Source organism: Papaver somniferum, chromosome 6 (genome assembly GCF_003573695.1).
Source record: "Papaver somniferum cultivar HN1 chromosome 6, ASM357369v1, whole genome shotgun sequence".
Classification (NCBI taxonomy): domain Eukaryota; kingdom Viridiplantae; phylum Streptophyta; class Magnoliopsida; order Ranunculales; family Papaveraceae; genus Papaver; species Papaver somniferum.
Genome location: NC_039363.1, coordinates 18,790,107 through 18,809,600, shown reverse-complemented (window position 1 = coordinate 18,809,600; position 19,494 = coordinate 18,790,107). Strand labels below are relative to the sequence as shown.

General features: G+C 41.0%; 2 protein-coding genes across 2 annotated transcripts; one reads left to right on the top strand and one right to left on the bottom strand.

Moving 5' to 3' along the window:
• Positions 1 to 7,933: 7,933 nt before the first annotated feature.
• LOC113290591 lies at positions 7,934 to 8,902 on the bottom strand. Its single transcript, XM_026540181.1, has 2 exons — positions 8,537 to 8,902; positions 7,934 to 8,425 (listed from the first exon to the last, which is right to left on the bottom strand). The coding sequence occupies exons 1-2, from the start codon at positions 8,900 to 8,902 to the stop codon at positions 7,934 to 7,936; spliced, it is 858 nt and encodes a 285-aa protein (XP_026395966.1).
• A 3,381-nt stretch (positions 8,903 to 12,283) lies between these two features.
• LOC113290590 (protein ENHANCED PSEUDOMONAS SUSCEPTIBILTY 1-like) lies at positions 12,284 to 14,414 on the top strand. The gene is made up of 3 exons (XM_026540180.1): positions 12,284 to 12,746; positions 12,894 to 13,325; positions 14,089 to 14,414. Exons 1-3 carry the CDS (start codon positions 12,284 to 12,286, stop codon positions 14,412 to 14,414), a joined length of 1,221 nt encoding a protein of 406 aa, XP_026395965.1.
• The last annotated feature ends 5,080 nt before the right edge of the window (positions 14,415 to 19,494 follow it).

Sequence of the window (19,494 nt, the reverse complement as noted above, 5' to 3'; positions counted from 1 at the left end):
GTCAAAAGGCGATTCAAATACACTGCTTCTAAATCCAATCTCACGCGGTTCGCCATGAAACGAATGATAAAACTTAAGAATTATTTGCTATGACAAGTTAAGATAACTTTCAGTATATATAATAAAAATAGCACAACATCCAAGACAACATTTACGAACCCTAAAAAAATATATATATATAAAAAAAATATGATAGTATCATAACTATTGACAGCCCTTTGCACCATGATTATCGCTCCCTTAACTCTATCCTTTCCGACGGTTATCCTTCGTTTTCATGTAAAAATGACAAAAGGGTTGCCAAAGACTTGTCATATAAACAGTTTATCAAGCAGTTAAAAGATGATTTTGATCTCCATGGTTATGACATCAAGCTCTTATCGGACCAAAGAGGTGTTTTGAAAAAGAGTGATGTCATGAATTTCCCACACTCATCCGAGGCGATCGTCATCACCAAGGGTCATTTGGAGCTCGGACTGCGCTTTCCTTTGTATGATCCTAGCCGTCCCTTTATGTACGAAGTTCTTTCCAAGATCTGACCGTCTCGTGCTTTAGCCAAATGGAATGGTAACACTTTCCGTATCATGGCCGAGTGGGAGAGGCGAGGACGAGGCGAATGCTCTGCTACTGAGTGGTCAACCTATGATCCTTCTGATGCGGGCGACTACACCCCTGCCAGTTTTGTTTCCAACTATCGAAGTGGAACTTCCACTAATGGTGATCTCGCCGGTTTTGCTGCTAGTCCTCATCACCATAAATCTCTCCCCGAGTGTGTTAAGAAGCTGTTGTTGGATGAGGATACGGAGAGAGGTAATTCCAACAAACATTCCCGCCACACTAGTGATGTTGCTCGGGATCGGGTCCCTCTTGCTATGTATGGTCCTCTTTTGAGTGGCCGATTTCCTCCTCCAGCCGAGCCCTATCCATTTTGGGTGGTTAACGTTGATCGGGTAAGTTGCTTTACCTGTTTGACTTTGTCGGCCCGGGTATATAGATGAGTAATGTTTTGATCTTTTATTGTTTTGCAGCCTCAGTCTCAAAGTAACCAATTTAAGGCTTCGGTTTCTAAGAAGAGGGATAGAGGTCCTACCACAGGAGTCGAGGGAGAGGAAGGGAAGGTAACAAATATATTGCTCTACCCACAGTACATGTACTTTCCCCTATTTGTTTCCTTGCATGGATCTAACTAAGACTCATGTGCAGAGATTAAAAGCTGAGAAGGGAAATGTAAAGAGTGTTTCTGCGACCGGTGGTGAAAATCCCGATGATCGGCTTCCCTTTTCTCAATTTCTAAGGAAGTCCTCTCAAAAATCTTCTGATGTTTCTTCTACCATTGTAGGTGGTAATCCTAGTGGGAATGGTAAGGAACTGAAGGTCGATGAGTCTTCCCCAGGGAAAATTATTCCCCAGAAGTCTGCTGATAAAGGTGTCGTCCTTTCCGATGGTGTTGTGCTTCTGTTGTTGGATGGTGAGGATGATGATGATGCCGATCTTTTTGACGAGGAGGACGGGTCCCATGGTGCGGGCGAGGAAGAAGATCCGAAAAAGATAGACAAGTCTGCTGGTGATGGAAATAATGTTGTTTATGAGGGTTTAGAAAACGTTGCTCCTGGGGGCGAGTTTTTGGAAACCGTGCCTCCTGTTGTTCCTTCCCCGAGTTCGGAGACTACCTTCTTCACTTTCTCGGACCCGGTGTGCAATTCTATAGGGTCTCTTACTTCTCCCGATTTTGGATCCCTAACCGTCGAGGAGATGATCTAGGCTGTATCCTTGTATTCTGTTGGTCTGAGGGGCACTTTCGATCAAATGGTGAGTGAACCTTCTCGTGTTGTGAGTAAAATTTCTTAATCATATTGGTTTAATGTGGTTAGTTCCTTATGCTATGAAGTGTGATGTTCTCAGGGTCTGCCAATAGGAAGTTGCTAGATGAGGCGATAAGGCGGAAGGAATTAGCAGAAATGGGGAACCTTCGTCTTGAATTTCATCGAGAGAAGGAGCGAGATCGAGGACTAGAGAAGCAGATAGCCGAGACCCAAGGTATTTATCCAAATATGCAGTCTCTATGATTGATTCCATAGTGCCAATATCCTGAATTTAGTATTATCTTGTTAGCTGAGATGTCTAGCATAGATGCCGACGCAGCTTCTGAATATCGTTTGTTGAAGAGAAAATTGGACATTGAACTGAGCCATGTTGATAATCTCCACCAAAGAATTGTGAATAAGGACGACAAGATAGATCGACAAGCGGTCGATTTCGAGCAACTTCGAGATGTGCTACTTCGATATCAGAGATTTGAGTATGTGCCTGACGAGGTGGAAAATCTTCGGGTGAACTTGTCTCTGGCCCAAGGGATTGCTGTCGAGAAGACTTTGTTGGCTGACAGCTTGGAAAGTCAGTGTGATAGGCAGAGACTTCAGATTAGGGACTTGCATGTCGATCGTAAACGGATATTGAAAGAGAAAGACACTGCGGAAAGGTCTAACCATGAATTAAGGGAGAAACTTCGACAATTTGATCAGGTATCCCAAAATTTGAAGTGAGTTCAGGCTCAGTTATCGGGTCTACAGTTAGCACATGATCGGCAGAAGTCTAGATTGAGCGACCAAAAAAATATTTCCCTACCAATGAGTTCAACGAGCAACATTATATTGAGTTAACTGCTAAGATCTTGGCCCTTGAGTGTAGTTTGCTTAAGTCCTAGGAAACCGTTAAAGTAGTTTTTTCCTTGCTTGAAGGTGTTGATTCCTGTTTTGTGTTGTTGTTGCCCCTATCACTAATTGTCTCTTCTCAACTGCAGTTGAATAAGGGAAGGTGAAGTCTTTGGAGGAAGAGACTGTTCGGCTAAGGGAGAGAGAGACCCCACTACTCGGGCAGGTGGCAACTGCTGAGGCGGCATCGACTCAACTGACTCGGCATCTTGCTGCCGAGAAGGAGAAGTTCAACACCGATCTTGTCGCCAAAGTAAAAGAAGGTGTGAAGGCAGTTATGGAGGAGAAGCGGTCCAATGATGTTGCTAAGAAGGCAGGCTCAGGATCAGTTCCTCCAAAGGCATAGGTAAATCTTTTGTAGTGATGTGTCACTATTGTTCCCTTTGCATTGGGTTGTAATTCTCTTAAACACCATTATCTTTTCCGACAATTTTCTTTTAAGGGGTGCTGCGTCGCCAATCGGTTGTTTTAGTTGTTTTCAGATATTTTCATTTGTGCCGCATCGACCGTACTTTTTTGTTTTATATGACATGTTAATGTTTCTCTGCAAAAAATAATTTACTTAGTTAGTATAAATTCCATTTATGTCGAACACACTCAACAGGGAGGGTCATCGGGCCCAATGCCATATCCCCATTGAGGCATCTCATCACCGTCATTTTGATCTAGTGCAGGGTATTAAGTCATTCTTAAGTTTTATTGGCTCGATATCCCCAAGGAGTTATCAATTAACTGTCTTGGGCAAGTGATTTCGTCCACTTGTGATAGGAGCAATGTTGTATGCTCGACTATCGGGTACTTATGCCCCGACAATCGGCCACTGGTTTCCAACCACCAGGGCCCTTAGACTACCTCGGCACTTGCACACTGCCACTGCTCCGATTTCGAATAGCCCGTCGAGTGTAAGACATATCGGCACTTGCACACTGCCATCGCCCCGAGTACGAATGTTCATTCGAGTGTAAGTCACCTCGGCACTTGCACACTGCCTTCGCCCCGAGTACAAATGACCATTAGACGCAATTTTCACATTCCCTACCCCACGTGGATTTTTAAGGAAATAAATGACAGAATATGATACATGTTTACAAACCTCTCATGGGTGATATAACTTCAGACGCCTAGCGTTCCATGGTCGTGGTTCGGGTGTTCCATCTGGCTTCAATATCTTATACGCCCGTTCACCAACCTTTTCCACAATGGTATATGGCCCGCCCCATCTTGTCGCTAGTTTCCCGCCCTTCTTGTCACGCTCGTAAATGGGTAGCTCTTTCAATACCAATTGCCCGGGTTGAAATTCTCTCGGTCGAACTCGTTTGTTGCATTCATGTTGTAATCTTCTTTGGTAAGTTTCCATTTTTTGTAAGGCCATTTCCCTAGTTTCTTCTAAGTCATCGAGCTTGGCTAATTTAAGGTCCGCCGAGATATTCCGTTTCCACGCCTCGGTTCTTGTTGTAGGTATCATTTCCTTCGTTGGAAGAATAGCTTCTGTCACATATGTTAGCATGAAAGGTGATAAGCCGGTTTATTCCCTTCGAGTAGTCCTGTAAGCCCATAGAACATTGTAGAGATCCTCACACCACTCGCCATATTCCCCATCCAGCTTCTTTTTTAGGTTGTCGGCTATGGTTTTGTTTGTGATCTTGGCCTGCCCGTTACTTTGGGGATAAAGGGGTGTCGCCTTGGTTTTCCGGATGTCGTGGGTGTTAAATATCAGGTCAATGTTCTTGCCCTCACTGTTTTCCATTATCGGAGACGATTGCTGCTGGTACGCTAAAACGATAAATGATGTGTTCCCAAATAAAACGAAAAACATCCTTATCCCGAATGTGCCGCAATGGTGCAGCTTCCACCCATTTTGTGAAGTATTCAATAGCCACGATCAAATATTTTCTCTATCCCGACCCGACATGTAAGGGTCGTATAATATCGATCCCACACTTGGCGAAAGGCCAAGGGATAATCACTGAGTTTGGAGTTACTGCAGGTGCATGTATATTTTTGCCAAACTTTTGGCATTCATCGAAAATTAATTCCATATGTTTTGCACCTTCGTTCATGTAGGGCCAAAAATATCCCATGGTTTTGGCTCGGGTTTCCAAGGTCCGACCCGAGATATGATTGCTCGCGGCCCCATAATGTAGCTCATTTAGTATTGAGTGCCCCTCTTATTTGCTTAGGAACCTTAACAGTGGCCCTAGATAGGACTTTCTACACAGAACACCGTCTCTTAGTTCGTACGCCGCTGCTTTGTTTTTAATTTTGTTGATCTCAGGTCGTCCCTTGGGTAACTCTCCTGTCTCCAAGTACTGGTGAATGGGCTTTCGCCAATCGTCGGCTTCATATTTATCGGTCGTGGTTACCGCTACATATACTTTATGTCTACTGGCTCAGGTACAGATGGCATCAGGATTCTCATGAATATGATGCCTTCAATGCTCGAGTCTGTTAGCATGGAGGCGATGTATGCCAACACGTCCCTGCAAATGTGTCGGAACTTGATGTTTGGTATTTGGCCGATATAAAATTGGGCGAGCTCCCAATACTTCTGCAATACTGGGTCATGTATAGCGTACTGCCCGTTGATATACCTATAATAACTAACTGAGAGTCACTAGTTAGCCTCACGTCGTGGATCCCCATTTCGACTATCAGCCAAAAAGCATGTATCATAGCCTCGTACTCGATGACATTGTTTGTTTCCTTGAATTCAAGTCTAAAGGAGTGAACCATCTTCTTACCCTTTGGTGTGGTGAAGACTAGTCCTAAACCCGACCCATCTTTATTGGACGACCCGTCTACGAAGACTTCTCATCGCATTGGACTGCAGGTTTCAAGGAGGTCGTATGGATCTTCTCGATCTTCTTCCATGCCCGGAATGTCTTCGACTTAATCTTCATCGTCTAAAGGGAAATCTTCCAGAAAGTCGGCCACTGCCTGTGCCTTTACTGTCGTTCTCATCTCATAGAAGATATCGAACTATTTGATTTGAGCACTCCATTTAGAGATCCGTCCCGACCTTTCTGCATTGTCAAACACTGATTCTCTGGAAGACTTCGTAATTACTCGAATTCTATGAGTTTAAAAATACGTTCGAAGCTTTTGTGTTGCAAATATTAAGGCTAGTATCAATTGCTCAATTCTGGTGTAGTTCTTCTCCACTGGGTTCATAGTTTTGCTTATGAAGTACACATGCTTCTCTTCTGCCCCCACATTTTTCACTAAGACCGTACTTACGGCATAACTCGTTGCCCCGAGATATAGGGTAAGCACTTCGTCGGGATCGGGTATTTGTAACACTGGTAGGCTCGCGAGATGTTGCTTAATTTTTTGGAATGCCTCCTCACACTCCTCGCTCCATTTGAATTTTTCTCCTTTTATTAACGTCCCGAAGAAATCTTTACATTTATCCGAAGATCATGAAATGAACCTCCCTAGTGCTGCCAAGTTTCCGTTTAACCGCTGTACATCTTTTATGGTCACTGGGGACGACATCTCTAATACAACTCTAATCTTGTCTGGGTCGGCTTCTATACCCTTATCGGAAATTATGTATCCCAAGAACTTACTCGAGGTGACCCAAAAAGTGCATTTGGCCAGGTTTACTCGCATCTTATACTTTATCATAGTTTGGAAGATTCCCAGAAGATCATCGATGTGGTTGGATGCTACTCTTCTTTTGACTAACATGTCGTCCACATATACCTCAATGGTGTTGTGTATCTTGTCCTCGAAAATATCTTCCACCAACCTTTGATATGTGGCGTCGGCATTCCTTAATCCAAATGGCATTTTAGTGTAGCAATATAACCCTCTAGGCGTAAAGAAAGACGTATGTTCTTGATCCTCGGGAGCCAGGGGGATTTGATTGTATCCCGAGTACCCGTCCATTAGTGTTATCGCCTTGTATCCAACTATGGATTCCACTAACTGATCGATACTGGGAGAGGGAAGTTGTCCTTTGGGAAAGCTTTATTCATGTTGCTGAAGTCAATGCAGATCCTAACTCCTCCATTCTTTTTAGGGACTATCACCATGTTTGATATCCATTGCGGGTGTTGAGCCTTTCGAATGATGCCATCCACTTGTAGCTTTTTTAACTCGGCCTCTACTGCGGCTTGTAGCTCGGGTGCAATTCTTCGCATCTTTTGTCGGATCGGCTTGAATTTGGGATCTATCCTTAGATGATGTGAGCATACCTCTGGATCGATACCCTCCATATCATGCATTTTCCATGCAAATACATCCATGTGTTCCCTCAATAAAGTTATTAACAGCTCTGCTTGTTCGTCTGATAGCAGGGTTCTAATTATTACCATCTTCGGTTCTTCCTCGGTCCCCAAATTAACCTGACAGGTAGATTCTAAGGCCGAGAAATTGGGTTTTGGCTCCATTGAATGCTCGGTTTGCCCTTCAACCGATGTCGCCTCCTTTGATTGCTATAAGATCTATTTCTCGCCTGTTTCGTAAGCTGCGATGGCTTGTGAGAGCACCTTTTCCAAAATTTACCCTTCTTTTATCTCCTTGTCTTTGTTCTTTTCTCGTTGCTGTCTTGATCATGTTTCTTCATTTTGCTCGATAAGATGGGAATCTTAACCTTTGATGATATGCCGATGCCACACCTTTGATGCCTACAATCCAAGGTCTGCCGAGGATCGCCTCATAAGGAGATACGACATCTACCACACAGAAGGTGGTAAGCGTGTCCAAGTATCCCTCTCCATCCGAGACTATGAGAGTGACTTCTCCCTTTGGTATAATCACTGTACCATTGAAGACGTAAATTCGATAAGTTGAAGGGATTAAAATGTCATCAGACAACTCCATTCTTTTAAACGTGTCGTAAAAGAGGACCTCAACTGATCTCCCACTGTCCATCAGTATTATTTTGACTCCCCATTCCTCGATGAGCAAGGTGATCACTAGGGGATCTCCATGTGCTTGGCCATTCGAGGGAACATACTTTGCTGAGAAGGTGATCGATTGCATCATCCAAGGTTCCATAGGTAAGGTTTTTTCCATACTGAAGATCTCTTTTCCTGCTCGATACCTCTTGTGGGTTCTAGAAGTAATGTTGGCCCCTGGTCGAACCCTTGAGTTGCCGAGTGCGAGATGGTATTACAAATAATCTGAGTTCCGCGATCGATCCTCACTTGGTGCACTGGTACGTCGGGTTGGGTAGGTGTCGGCGTTGTCTTAAAAAAGTCTCGCAAGTACCCATCTCAGAGAAGATGTTGGATGATATCTTTTACCTCTCGATAATTGTTAGTCGAGTGGCCTCGGTACTGACGGTAATGGCAGAACTCGGGATGATTTCTTGTCTCGTCAAATTGGAAGCCCCTAGTCTTGGGGTATCTAATGTCGCTTCTATTTTCTACTTCCTTGAATATTACTTCCAATGGTGCGTTTAGAGGTGTGTAAGTTCTTGGTTCGTGGCGAGGCTTCTTTCCCTTCTCGACCCATTCTTTCTTTCCCGAGACTTGATGTGGTGCCATCAGCCTTTTCTCTGATCGTTGTGGATCTCCCTGAGGGACAGGCTCCACCGCCGCACTGGCTTCTTGTACTCCTCTATCATGTGCCCCCTCTTGTATCTCCTCTAATGCGATGTAATGCTCTTGCATCTTCCTCATCTCCATTAACGTTTGTGGTTTATCGGTGTACATTGCTATCCAAATAGTGTCGGATCTTCCTAATGAGTTTTCAAACCCGAAGATCTGTTGATCGACAGGGACCTTTACGATATCGGTACATAGCTTCCTTCATCTATCAGTTAGAGATCTTAAGGGTTCCCTGGACGTTCGTGCCAGTGTGAATTACTTATTTACCCTTGGGCGAGCAATGTTGTTATGCATATAGGTTTCAAGAAATGTTTCCACTAGGACGCCATAGTTTCCAATGGACTCATCGGGCAAAGTATAGAACCAGTTCTTTGCCTCTCCTTCCAGACTTGCCGGAAAAAACTTGCACATAACCACGTCATAGTTCTTCCATTGCAATAGGGACATGCTATACATCTTGATATGTTCCCCTGCGTCGCCAGTGCCATCAAACCTGGAAGGAAAAGTTGGGAGTGTACATTTAAGGGGGAACGGAGCTCGCTCAAGCTCCTTGGTGAATGGAGTTTTCTGCGCTTCGCTAATCACTTCTGCCAGCTTATCGTCCTCGCCACCTCGAGCCAATTTCTTGACCATATCCTCAAGATGTTTGAGTTTGGCCTAAGTCGCCGCCTCTGGTCTCCCATTATGCACTTTCTTGTCAGTTGAATAGTTCTCGGAAGGACCGTACCCGCTTCTCGTACGGTTAGGGCCAGGTATGCGCCCTCAGACAAGGGGTGGAGTTCGGGTTTGCCTTGATCGGGTATGGATTTTGGAAGTTCCTCGTCTCGATGACCCTCGTGACCCAGACCTCTGGTCTCGAAGTTGATAGTTTTCATACTCTAGTGCCATATTTCTTCTCTGCAATTCCCTCATTATGTCTTCCTGCCTTCTCTAGTTGGCCAGGATTTCTAGAAATGTCGGGTCGGTACTCTTGTGACCATAATGACCATTTACATGGTTCCCTACCATGTTGGGTGGTGGAACCGGTGGTGCCACAGTAGGAACTACAGTGGGAGCAGTTGTTATTGGTGGGATGTCTTTGGTGGGATTTACCATCTCTAGGTGCACCCCTCTAAGCCTCTCGCCTTCTTGTTCCAAGGCAAATCGGTATTCTGCGCGTTGCCTTGCTCGTCTACGTTCCTCTCACATCATTTGCGCTTCCTCGTCATCTTTTGTGTCCGATGCAGTCATTTTGTCTCTCATGTCCTCTAGTCTCATTTGGCTTGGGTTGATCCTTAATCTTCTCGGGGAAGGATAATCGTCTCGGCTTAGGTCGACTTCCTCATCGACAGTTTCCATGCCTCCACCCGGTACCTGGGATTCTTCCCGATGATGTTGTCGACTGTTTTGTCGAGAGCCTGTTACTCCTTCATGCGTGCTAGTTCCTGCTACCGTTCGATTCCTCAGAATCCTGCCCGTCCCGGAAGTACTTTACATCGGCTCGGGTATGATTGATACCCTTCAGCTCTCCCTCCCCTACCTACGTCAGAAAAATAAACAACACCTCACTTTGGACTGTTTTCGAAAAGGTTAAGGATGAAGTATAGCAGTTATGAATTTCAGAAAAGGAAAAAGTTCAAACAAGTACGATCCCTTTTTACTTCAACATGTTGAACTCAGCAAACCAAGTGATTTTGACTGATAAGACGACCTTTTGAAATGTTATTTTGCTAAGTCGTTTTCGGTACTTTTCCCATGCATTAATCATTATTTGTCCTAACATTCTTTATGCCAGAAATCATTAATCATCCGTACGCTTGATTGGAAAATTTCTTTCTTGTCCAGGGTTTGTAATGATGACTTCTGTCAATCGCTTTGCCGGTGTCTCAGCTACACAAGTTCCCAAAACAAGGTTTGTCGACCTTTTGGTTTTCCAACGGAGCTGTAAGGCTCTTGTTATGGGATCCGGATAAGACTGTCATCGAAGTACTCACCATACCCTTTCTATCCATAGCTTTGGAAAACCCTAACTCAATGATTGTGAGTTGATTTTTCCGCTGCTACTGTTGTGTTTAATTAACCCACGACGAAATATGACCAGTGAGATGAAGTTTCGTTCTAGCTTCAACCAAGCATCAAAGATGATCTTTTTGGGAGCTTCGAAGTTTTCTAACAACTCGTCTTAGCCATAGAAGGAAACACGGTCGACCATAACTCAAACCTGAGATCTTAACTATTTCAAAAGGTTATGATGTAAAGAAAATATTTTCAAAGCAAAACCAATCACAAGTTTCTTTGACTCAAGGTCGTAAGATAAGAAGAATTTTGTTCGACAGGCGACCAAAGTTTTGTTTAACAGGAACAAAACAGTTCAGACCATTGACATAACTTTTCGACTCAAAATGAGAACTCTGCAAGCTTTACAAAGACTAGATAAAAAAAATGTAAAAGACCCGAGCTTGAAGAAAAAACGGTTTTAAAAGACTCAACTATCAACTTATAATCACAAGAGTCTTTCACTTAGCGTCAACTAACATCCAAAGATGTTTTAGGAGCTTTTGAATATCTCTTTGATGGTTTTGATGCAAGGTATCAAATGATGTTACACGCTCCCCTTAGTCGGCGCCAGAATGTAGATGCGGAAAACCCTACTTCTACATCCAAGAAACATAAACACACACACACACACACACCATGAAGTTAACAAGCAAGGGATGCACAAGAACACAAGATATATGTGGTTCGGTATGATTACCTACGTCCACGGGGGTGAAAGGATGATCCTATTACTCGATTTCAAGGTTACAAGAGATATGAATCACTAGCAAGCTCTCTTTTCTCACTACAAGCTCTTTGTATTCTCTCTTCCCTCACTGGTTACTTGCCTCCCTAGCTCTCTACATAGCTCTCTATTTATAGCTACAAGTGATGATACATCCAAGTTACAGTGTGTGTCGCGGTACATCTTCCTTGATGTCCTTCTCGGGTGGCTGGTGATGTCTCATCTGAGGTGTAGGACCAAACTCAGTGATGTCTTTTCCCGACGTCCATCCATTCGATGTAGATTACTTAGTGAGTGTAGACGATGTCGCACTTGATGTTCTTAGCCGAGTCTTACTTTGACCAGATTCTCCTTATCTTCTCAACTACTTCGTCAGTGCATTTATTGCTCTTGTATTCGATGCCTATTTCTTCAGTCACCTCCGACCTTTACATGTATTGACTTCACGGGTTTCCTTGGTGTCTCTTTTCTCACGCCAAGGCCGGGTAAGATGATTTGGTGCTTCACACTTCATCTGTTGTCGATGCTTCGTTCCCCAGGATTGCTCCACCTGGATGTGTAGATTATTTACACCTACAATGTTCTTAGCTAAGTTCCTTATGGGTTGTTGCCTTGATTTTAAATTTGTCTTTTGAGGTCTGGAGACTGGATTTGCTTGTTCGTGTGGTACAATAACGTGCACGTACCGTGTCCTACAAAATCTGGTTTAACTTCGTTACATTTCCAAAGACTTATTTATAAATATTTATTCTCTATAAATGAAATGCACGGTTTTTCATTTAGAGGGGTATAAATTCTTGGTTATAGTTTTCCTTTCAAGCAATTAATTTTATTTCATTTTAGGTGTATAAAAAAGAGCATGTCTTACTAGACCAACATATCTCAAAACTATTAAACCAAATGAATCAACAAACTAGTAAAACTGTTGTTCGGCAGATCTCAAAATGCACCATCAAACCTCACCAAGTCTTAGAAGAATCAAAAAAAGCACACTATTTAACTCCATGGGATCTACCCCTTTTCAATTTACATTACATTCAAATCGGTCTTCTTCATCGGAAACCCACACCTTCAATGGAAGATCCAAACCCAAACGTTACCTTCATTGATCAACTTAAACATTCCATGTCTATCACATGAACTCAATTCTACCCTCTATCAGGTCGTGTGGTGACAAAACAACAAGACAATCCACCATTTTATGGAATTTTCGTAGACTGCAACAATGACTCTGGAGGAGATGAGCTCGTATGATGGATATCCTTACCCCGGTTGATGTACCCCAAATCATCCAATCATTTTTTGCTCTTGAGGGAGTCAATTGCCATGATGGACACACCAAACCTTTGTTAGGGGTACAGGTGACAGAGTTATTGGATGGCATTTTTGTGGGCTGCAGTTTTAACCATGTTATAGGTGACGGGACTTCTTTCTGGAAACTCTTCAATGCGTTGGCAGAAACCAATAGGAAGCTAAGAAAAGCTAGCAAAGAAGCAGTTGATCAACATATTGAGTGCAGTATTTCTAGCCTACCTATAACTAAACGCTGGTTTATGGAAGATCCAACCCTCATCAACCTTCCATTCTCTCATCATAAAGAATTTATCGAACGATATGAACGACCACTTCTCAGAGAAAGAATGTTTCATTTCACTGAAGAATCATTGGCGAAACTCAAAGCTAAATCCAATGAAGAATGTGGCATAAAAAAATACTGTAATCTCTTCTTTTGTATGGAGGTCAATAACAAGGGCACGCCATTTAACTTCTGATAGAAAAACAGAATGCAGGTTGGTAAGTGATAATAGATTGAGATTGAACCCACCTATTTCTGAGAACTACTTTGGTATTCCGCTCGAACAGTTTGTGGGACTACAACTGTTGGGGAGCTATTAGAGCATGGTATTGGATGGGAAGCCATGCTTTTGCACGAGGCTGTAGAGGAGTATACTGATGAGAAAATCCGAGTATCGAGAGAGGAATGGATGAAGAAACCATATATACTCCAGATGGGGCCTTCGTTAGATGCGGCTAGTGTAATGATGGGAGGTTCACCTAAATTTGACGTGTATGGTTGTGATTTTGGACTGGGAATGGCAGTGGCTGCACGTAGTGGATCTGCTAATAAATTCGACGGGAAGGTGACAGCATATCGTGGTCTGACAGGGATAAGGAGTGTGATGCTTGAGATTTGTCTTCCGCCTCAATCAATTAGTGCACTTGAATCTGATGCAGAGTTCATGGATGCTGTATCTCCTCATGAAACTCATTCTGAAGTTCTAGGGGTGAACAACGGTCTGTCTGGTCCCATTTTGGGAAAAACCAGAAACCAAACCGCACTTTGTCGGCTTTGAAATTTCGATGCTGTTCAAGGCAACCTTCCATATTTGTTGGGATTTTGGGATTATGAACTGGCCGAGTTGGTAACTGATTTGGCCGGTCAGTTCACAAATCCGCTGGTTTTCCGTTTAATTATCAATTCCAGTTCCTTTTCTTTTCTTTTTTTTCCGACGGGCAAAAGAGCAGATATATAAAAGGCGCTCTTAGTTCCCGCTGCCACCTCTGGGCAAAAAAAGTCAAAAAAACTAACAGTTTGTTACGTGAGCATGACACTGGTGGATGGCCCACCATTAATAGTCAAGAACAATCCAGACTCAATTCTAGCTAAGAACAAAGTGGAATATTGTTTATCCCACCGGTCCACCGTACAAACTGTTTCTGCCTGTCAGTCTTCAACTATCTCCGTTTAGTTACTTTTGTGCATATTTATCAACCTTACATAATCATGAGAATTTTAGCCTGGAATTGTCAACGTTTTGCCAAGAATAAAGCTAGGATCATTTAAGAGATCTAATGTATAAATATGATCCTAACATTATTTTCATTTCTGAAGCCAAAATAGGAGTAGATAAAACGAATAGATTCATTAGAAGCTATAAGTTCCCAAACCATAAACTCATTCCTTCTAGAGGACTTGCTGGAAGACTAATACTTATGTGGAAAGATGGGTTTCATTTTCGCATTGTAAATTCAGAAACTTGGATAATAAATTGTGTAGTGCAGGATGACCCAAGTAAACCTGAATGGATTCTTATCTGCATGTATGGATCACCATACCCAAATCAAAAGGAGAGACAATGGACTTACATCAAGGATTTGAGTCGAACTATCCAATATCCATGGGTTATTATTGGCGACTTAAATATGGTTTTTCCAAATGAAAGCAGGCAATCGATTGGCAGTACTTCTTCTCATACTTCTTATTCTAATACTTCTTCTCGAGATTCTTATTGCATCGATTTAATTCATGAAGCTGGGCTAGAAGATATGGGCTACACAGGAGATCCTTTACATGGCCTTCAAATATACATGGTACTGGTGTAAGGAGGTCGAGACTGGACAGAGCTATATCAAATGATGATTTTGTTATCCATTTCCCAGATGCAAAGTTAATTCATTTACCGCAAATGGGATCTGATCATTGTCCAATTATGTTGGATAACACAGCTTCTAATGGTGACATAAAACGCAACTGGAAATACTTCCAGTGCTATGAAAAAGATGAGACACTAAAACAAGAAATAGTCACAGCTTGGAGTCACCAATTCAATGGATCAGATACTTTTCAGTTCTCAAGAAGGCTTATTGTGGCAAGACAATTAGTCTCAAAGTGGAATGAAGAGAAATTTGGTAACATTCAAAGTAATATTTTTCTTCTTCATCAGCAGCTAGATTCTTTACAGGGTAGAATTCAACATAATGATGCTACGATCCAAGTACAAAAGGTGGAGAATCATATTGAGAAATGGCACCAAATCCAAAATGATTTTTGGGGCCAAAAAGCCAGAGATGAATACTTCTTAGAAATGGATCGTAACACCAAGTATCATCATTCCAATGCAATCAAAAGAAGATCAAAAAATAACATTGTTGCTCTTAAGAATGGTAACGGCGACTGGTGCACAACAAGAGCTTATTTGGAACAGTTACTTACAGATCATTACAAATTACTGCATACTACCAGTCATCCAGAAAGAAATAACCAAATTCTCCAATGCATACCCAGTGTTATAACAGATATGGATAACGAAGTTTTTCTAAGGATACCAGATGAGGCTGAAATTCAAAAAGCGCTAAAGGGAATGAAGTCTTGGAAGGTACCTGGGCCAGACGGATTTCCGCCGGGATTTTTTAAAACTCATTGGGATGTGGTTGGTCAAGATGTTGTGCATACGGTACAACAATTTTTTCATACTGGGTACATGCTGAAATGTTTGAATATTACAAACATAACACTTGTCCCAAAAACGAACAACAAGCGATTCCCTTCTGATCTGAGGCCAATTTCTTTGTGTAATACAAGTTATAAACTCATCTCTAAAATTCTGTCCATCAGAATGAAGAAATTAATGGGGAAAATAATATCACCTCTTCAAGCGGCTTATGTACCAAGCCGTCAAATTTCAGACAACATTCAACTTGCCCAGGAAATAGTTCATTCTATGAAAAATAAAAAAGAAGATTCTAAGCATCTGATATCAAAGCTAGACATGTCTAAGGCGTTTGATCGCATTGAATGGTCATTTCTCATGGATGTAATGGAGCAGATGGGCTTCTGTGCAACTTTTCGCCAATTGATCTTATAGTGCATCAGTATAACTAAAATATATGTTATATTAAATGGTGCTCCATGTGAAGAATATCAGCCTACAAGAGGAGTTCATCAGGGTGATCGACTGTCACCCTACCTATTCATAATTGTAATGGAGGCATTCTCACGTCAACTCTACCATACAGAAGAAATGAAGCAGATTGAGGGTATAAAAATTGCCAGTGGTGCTCCTTCCATATCTCACTTATTTTTTGCCAACGACTGCTTACTTTTTTTCAATGCAGATCTTCATAATGTTAATAATGCACTGAAAATAATTGAAGATTTTGGAAGTGCGTCAGGCCAGATGGTTAACTTCACAAAGTCAAGTGTGCATTTCAGTATAAATGTTCCACAGAGGTTTTGCAGAATGTTAACAAGAAGATTAAAAGTGCCAAGAATGAATACTAGTGAGAGATATCTAGGTATTCCTTTTATCATTGGCAAAAATAAAGTACAATGCTTCACCCATTTGTATGACAGGGTCAAAAATAGGCTATCAGCTTGGAATGGTAAGACTATGTCACAATGTGGTAAGTCCTTAATGATAAAGGCAACCACAAATACCATTCCATCATATTCTATGAGTTGTCTTCAAATTCCAGTTGATATCATTAAGAAGATTGATGTTGCACGGAGAGACTTTTGGTGGGGATATGAAGAAAAAATAGGTACTTACGATACTTCATGGAAGAACTTCAATCTGCATAAAACTCAAGGTGGTCAAGGTTTCAGAGACTTGAGGATTTTGAACCAAGCACTCTTAGTCAGAGCAGCTTGGAGGATTTGTACCAATGGACAAACTCAATGGGTAAAAGCAATGCAAGAAAAATACTTCTCAGGTACCAGTTTGATTCATGCTCCTCTTAAAAATAATTGTTCTTGGGCTTGGAATGGGATACAAAAACAAATCCCTTTTATCAGACAACATAGCCGTTGGAGAGTGGGCAAAGGCAACAAAATAAAGATTTGGTTATATGTCTGGGTTATGGGTTGGAATCTCCTCCAGTTCCTAGAGAAGATGTGATAGATTCTGAAAATTTTATATCGGTCCAAGAGCTTATAACTCAAAATAGAAGGCAGTGGAATATTTCTTTGGTGCAGTACCTGTTTGATACTCCTACAACCAACCTGATTCTTCAAATGAATATTCCTGCATCAGCCGAAGATAAATTTATCTGGAATTTAACAAGAAATGGCAACTTTACCTTGAAATCTGCATATAACAGGCTTTTTGATAATAGCAGAGGTCATCTACAAGCTTAAAACTTTATACCTGGCACAAGTATAACATGGAAGGACTTTTGGAGCATTCATGTTTGGCCGAGAATACATCATTTCTTATGGAAATGTTTTTTAGATATACTCCCCAATAAATAAATATCTGCAAGAGTGTGCAGATATATTAATCAACAATGCACCTTTTGCAACCAGTATGATAAAGACATGATGCATAATTTATTCTCATGCCATTTCTCAAAAGCAGTTTGGCTGCTAATACCAGGTGGTTTTATAGCTCTCACTGGAAACTTCAGCAGTATAAGAGCTATGTTTGAAAACTGGTGGCAAGTGCACAAACAACAAACAGGCAACACAAATTGGCTCCATATGACAATGACAGTCTGCTGGTTTCTATGGAATACAAGATGTGAAGTTCAAAATCAGAATGTCAAGGAAGATCCACAAGGAGTTGCGCGGAAAGTGTTAAGCTTTACCAGTTACTGGGAAAACCTTAATACAAAGCGGATAGCAAACAAAACTGCATCTTTTATTACAAACCATCATAACTCACAATGGATACCTCATATTTTTCCTTTTCTAAAACTAAATTGTGATGCTTCTTATGATCCAAATATTGGTCTAACTGGGATTGCTCTTGTTTTGCGTGATCACACAGGTATGTGGAGAGGAGGGCTTGCAAAATTCTATGTAGGAATAGAAAATTCGGAACAGGAATAATACATTGCATTCAAAGATGCTGTTAATTGGAGCTTGGAATTGCAGCTGGCAGAAGTTATCTTAGAGACGGATCTCCAAGGAATTGAGAGCTATATCAATAACAAAGCGCCAACAATAGCATGGGAGAATGAACCCATCCTGCTTGACTCGATTGAAAGTTTAAAGAATATTCAAACCTGGAAATGTTGTTTTGTCCCAAAGAAATATAATAAAGTTGCTAATAAACTAGCTAAATTCAGCAATAAATTTATAGTTACTAGTACTTGGTTAGAAAATCCTCCGAGTGTTATCGAAAGTTATCTATTATCAGACCATTTGATCCACTATTGACAATACATCTTCTTTTGCATCAGAAAAAAAAAAAAGGAGGCTAAACATGTTTATCTTATAGATAAATATAATCATACACTGCCACATAGGCAGTTTTCCTGAAGTTTCTTGTACCGACTTATTTATGGCCGAGTACTATAAAAGGGCATAGTTGGTCCCCTTTGTAAGATGTACAGAAACAAGGAGGAGCAGTAAAACTCTTCTTTCTCCCGTTTAACAGTATATCGCTTGTCCATTTAATTAATTTTTATACACACAGTGGAGTTAGTGTTGTAAACATTTTGCACAGTATCACGAGCTTGGTGATCAGGGAGGTATATGTTCAGATTATTAGTGGGAAAAAAAATGGTTTAGTCCAAAAACTGTTTAAATAAAATATTTTAGTCCAGATCTAGTTGACTAGGTACAGATTAATCCAAAAATTGTATAAAGACGTTGTTATCCTTCGCACGTTTTTAATAAAGCACACGTGCAGCAAATGAATACAGTTTTGTAACTGACAATTAAACGTGGTTGTGACACGTAGCTTGAAAAAAGAAACTGAATTAAAACTGCGGCGTAACGGACAAAGCATTAAATCCCTAATTTTACTTTTGCAGACTAAAACAGAACAAAAAAATCAGAAAAGCTTCAGAAGAAATTTTGCAGACAAACCCTAGATTTCTTCAAATTATTGAAAAGCTTTAGTCAAAACCCTAAAATCTTACTAATCAAAAACCTAAATTAGATGAGTGAAGTAACAGTAATATCATGAAAGGTAAAAAGTTAGTTTCAAAGAAAAACGTAACACCAACAGTAGAAGATTCAACATCAACTGAAGAAGATAATCCATCAGTTGCTGAAGAAGAAATTCAAAAATCAACATCACCAACGACGAGATCAAAGTCAGCAACCAAAGATTCAACATCAATTTCATCCCCAACTCCATCAGTTGCAACAGAAGAAATTCGAAAATCAAGAGCACCAAGAACGAGATCGAAGAGATCATTAGAAGATTCAACATCAATTTCAGTAACAGAAACTTCAAAAACATCACCAGCTAAGAAGAAATCAAAGACTTCAAAGCAATCAAATCCATCAAAGCCTTCAAAATCTGTTAAAAAGGGTAACAATTCAAGTCCAGTTATGTCTGTTTTTTAGCAATTCTTTGTGGGATTTCTTGTATATGTGTACAGATTTGTACACCACCGTGCTGTTGCAGTGATGCGTGTCATGTTATGTCTGTTTTTTAGCAATTTTTTATGGGAATTCTTGTATATGTGTACATATCTGTACACTGATGTGTTTTCAAAGTTGTTGTAGTGATAAGATTCGTTCAAGACTTGTGAAAGCAGATTTTAGACTTAATTTTTAAATAAAAAATATAGGAAACTTAAGTAAAAGTGATATGAAAAATATGGAGAAGACTGGGGCTATGGATTCAACTAATTACCAATATCAAAGTGATTTATATTTTCTAATTATAATTATACAAATCCTTCATTCAAGTTGATTCTTAATATTGCAAAAGTTGATTTTTTAGAA

Coding starts and splice junctions, on each gene's coding strand:
- LOC113290591 (XM_026540181.1), bottom strand. CDS start 8,902: ATGGTCAAGAAATTGGCTCGAGGTGGCGAGGACGATAAGCTGGCAGAA. Junction 8,426..8,536: donor ACAACATTGCTCGCCCAAGG/GTAAATAAGTAA, acceptor GTCGATCAACAG/ATCTTCGGGTTTGAAAACTC.
- LOC113290590 (XM_026540180.1), top strand. CDS start 12,284: ATGGATATCCTTACCCCGGTTGATGTACCCCAAATCATCCAATCATTT. Junction 12,747..12,893: donor ATGTGGCATAAAAAAATACT/GTAATCTCTTCT, acceptor CCGCTCGAACAG/TTTGTGGGACTACAACTGTT. Junction 13,326..14,088: donor AGTTCTAGGGGTGAACAACG/GTCTGTCTGGTC, acceptor TAAATTGTGTAG/TGCAGGATGACCCAAGTAAA.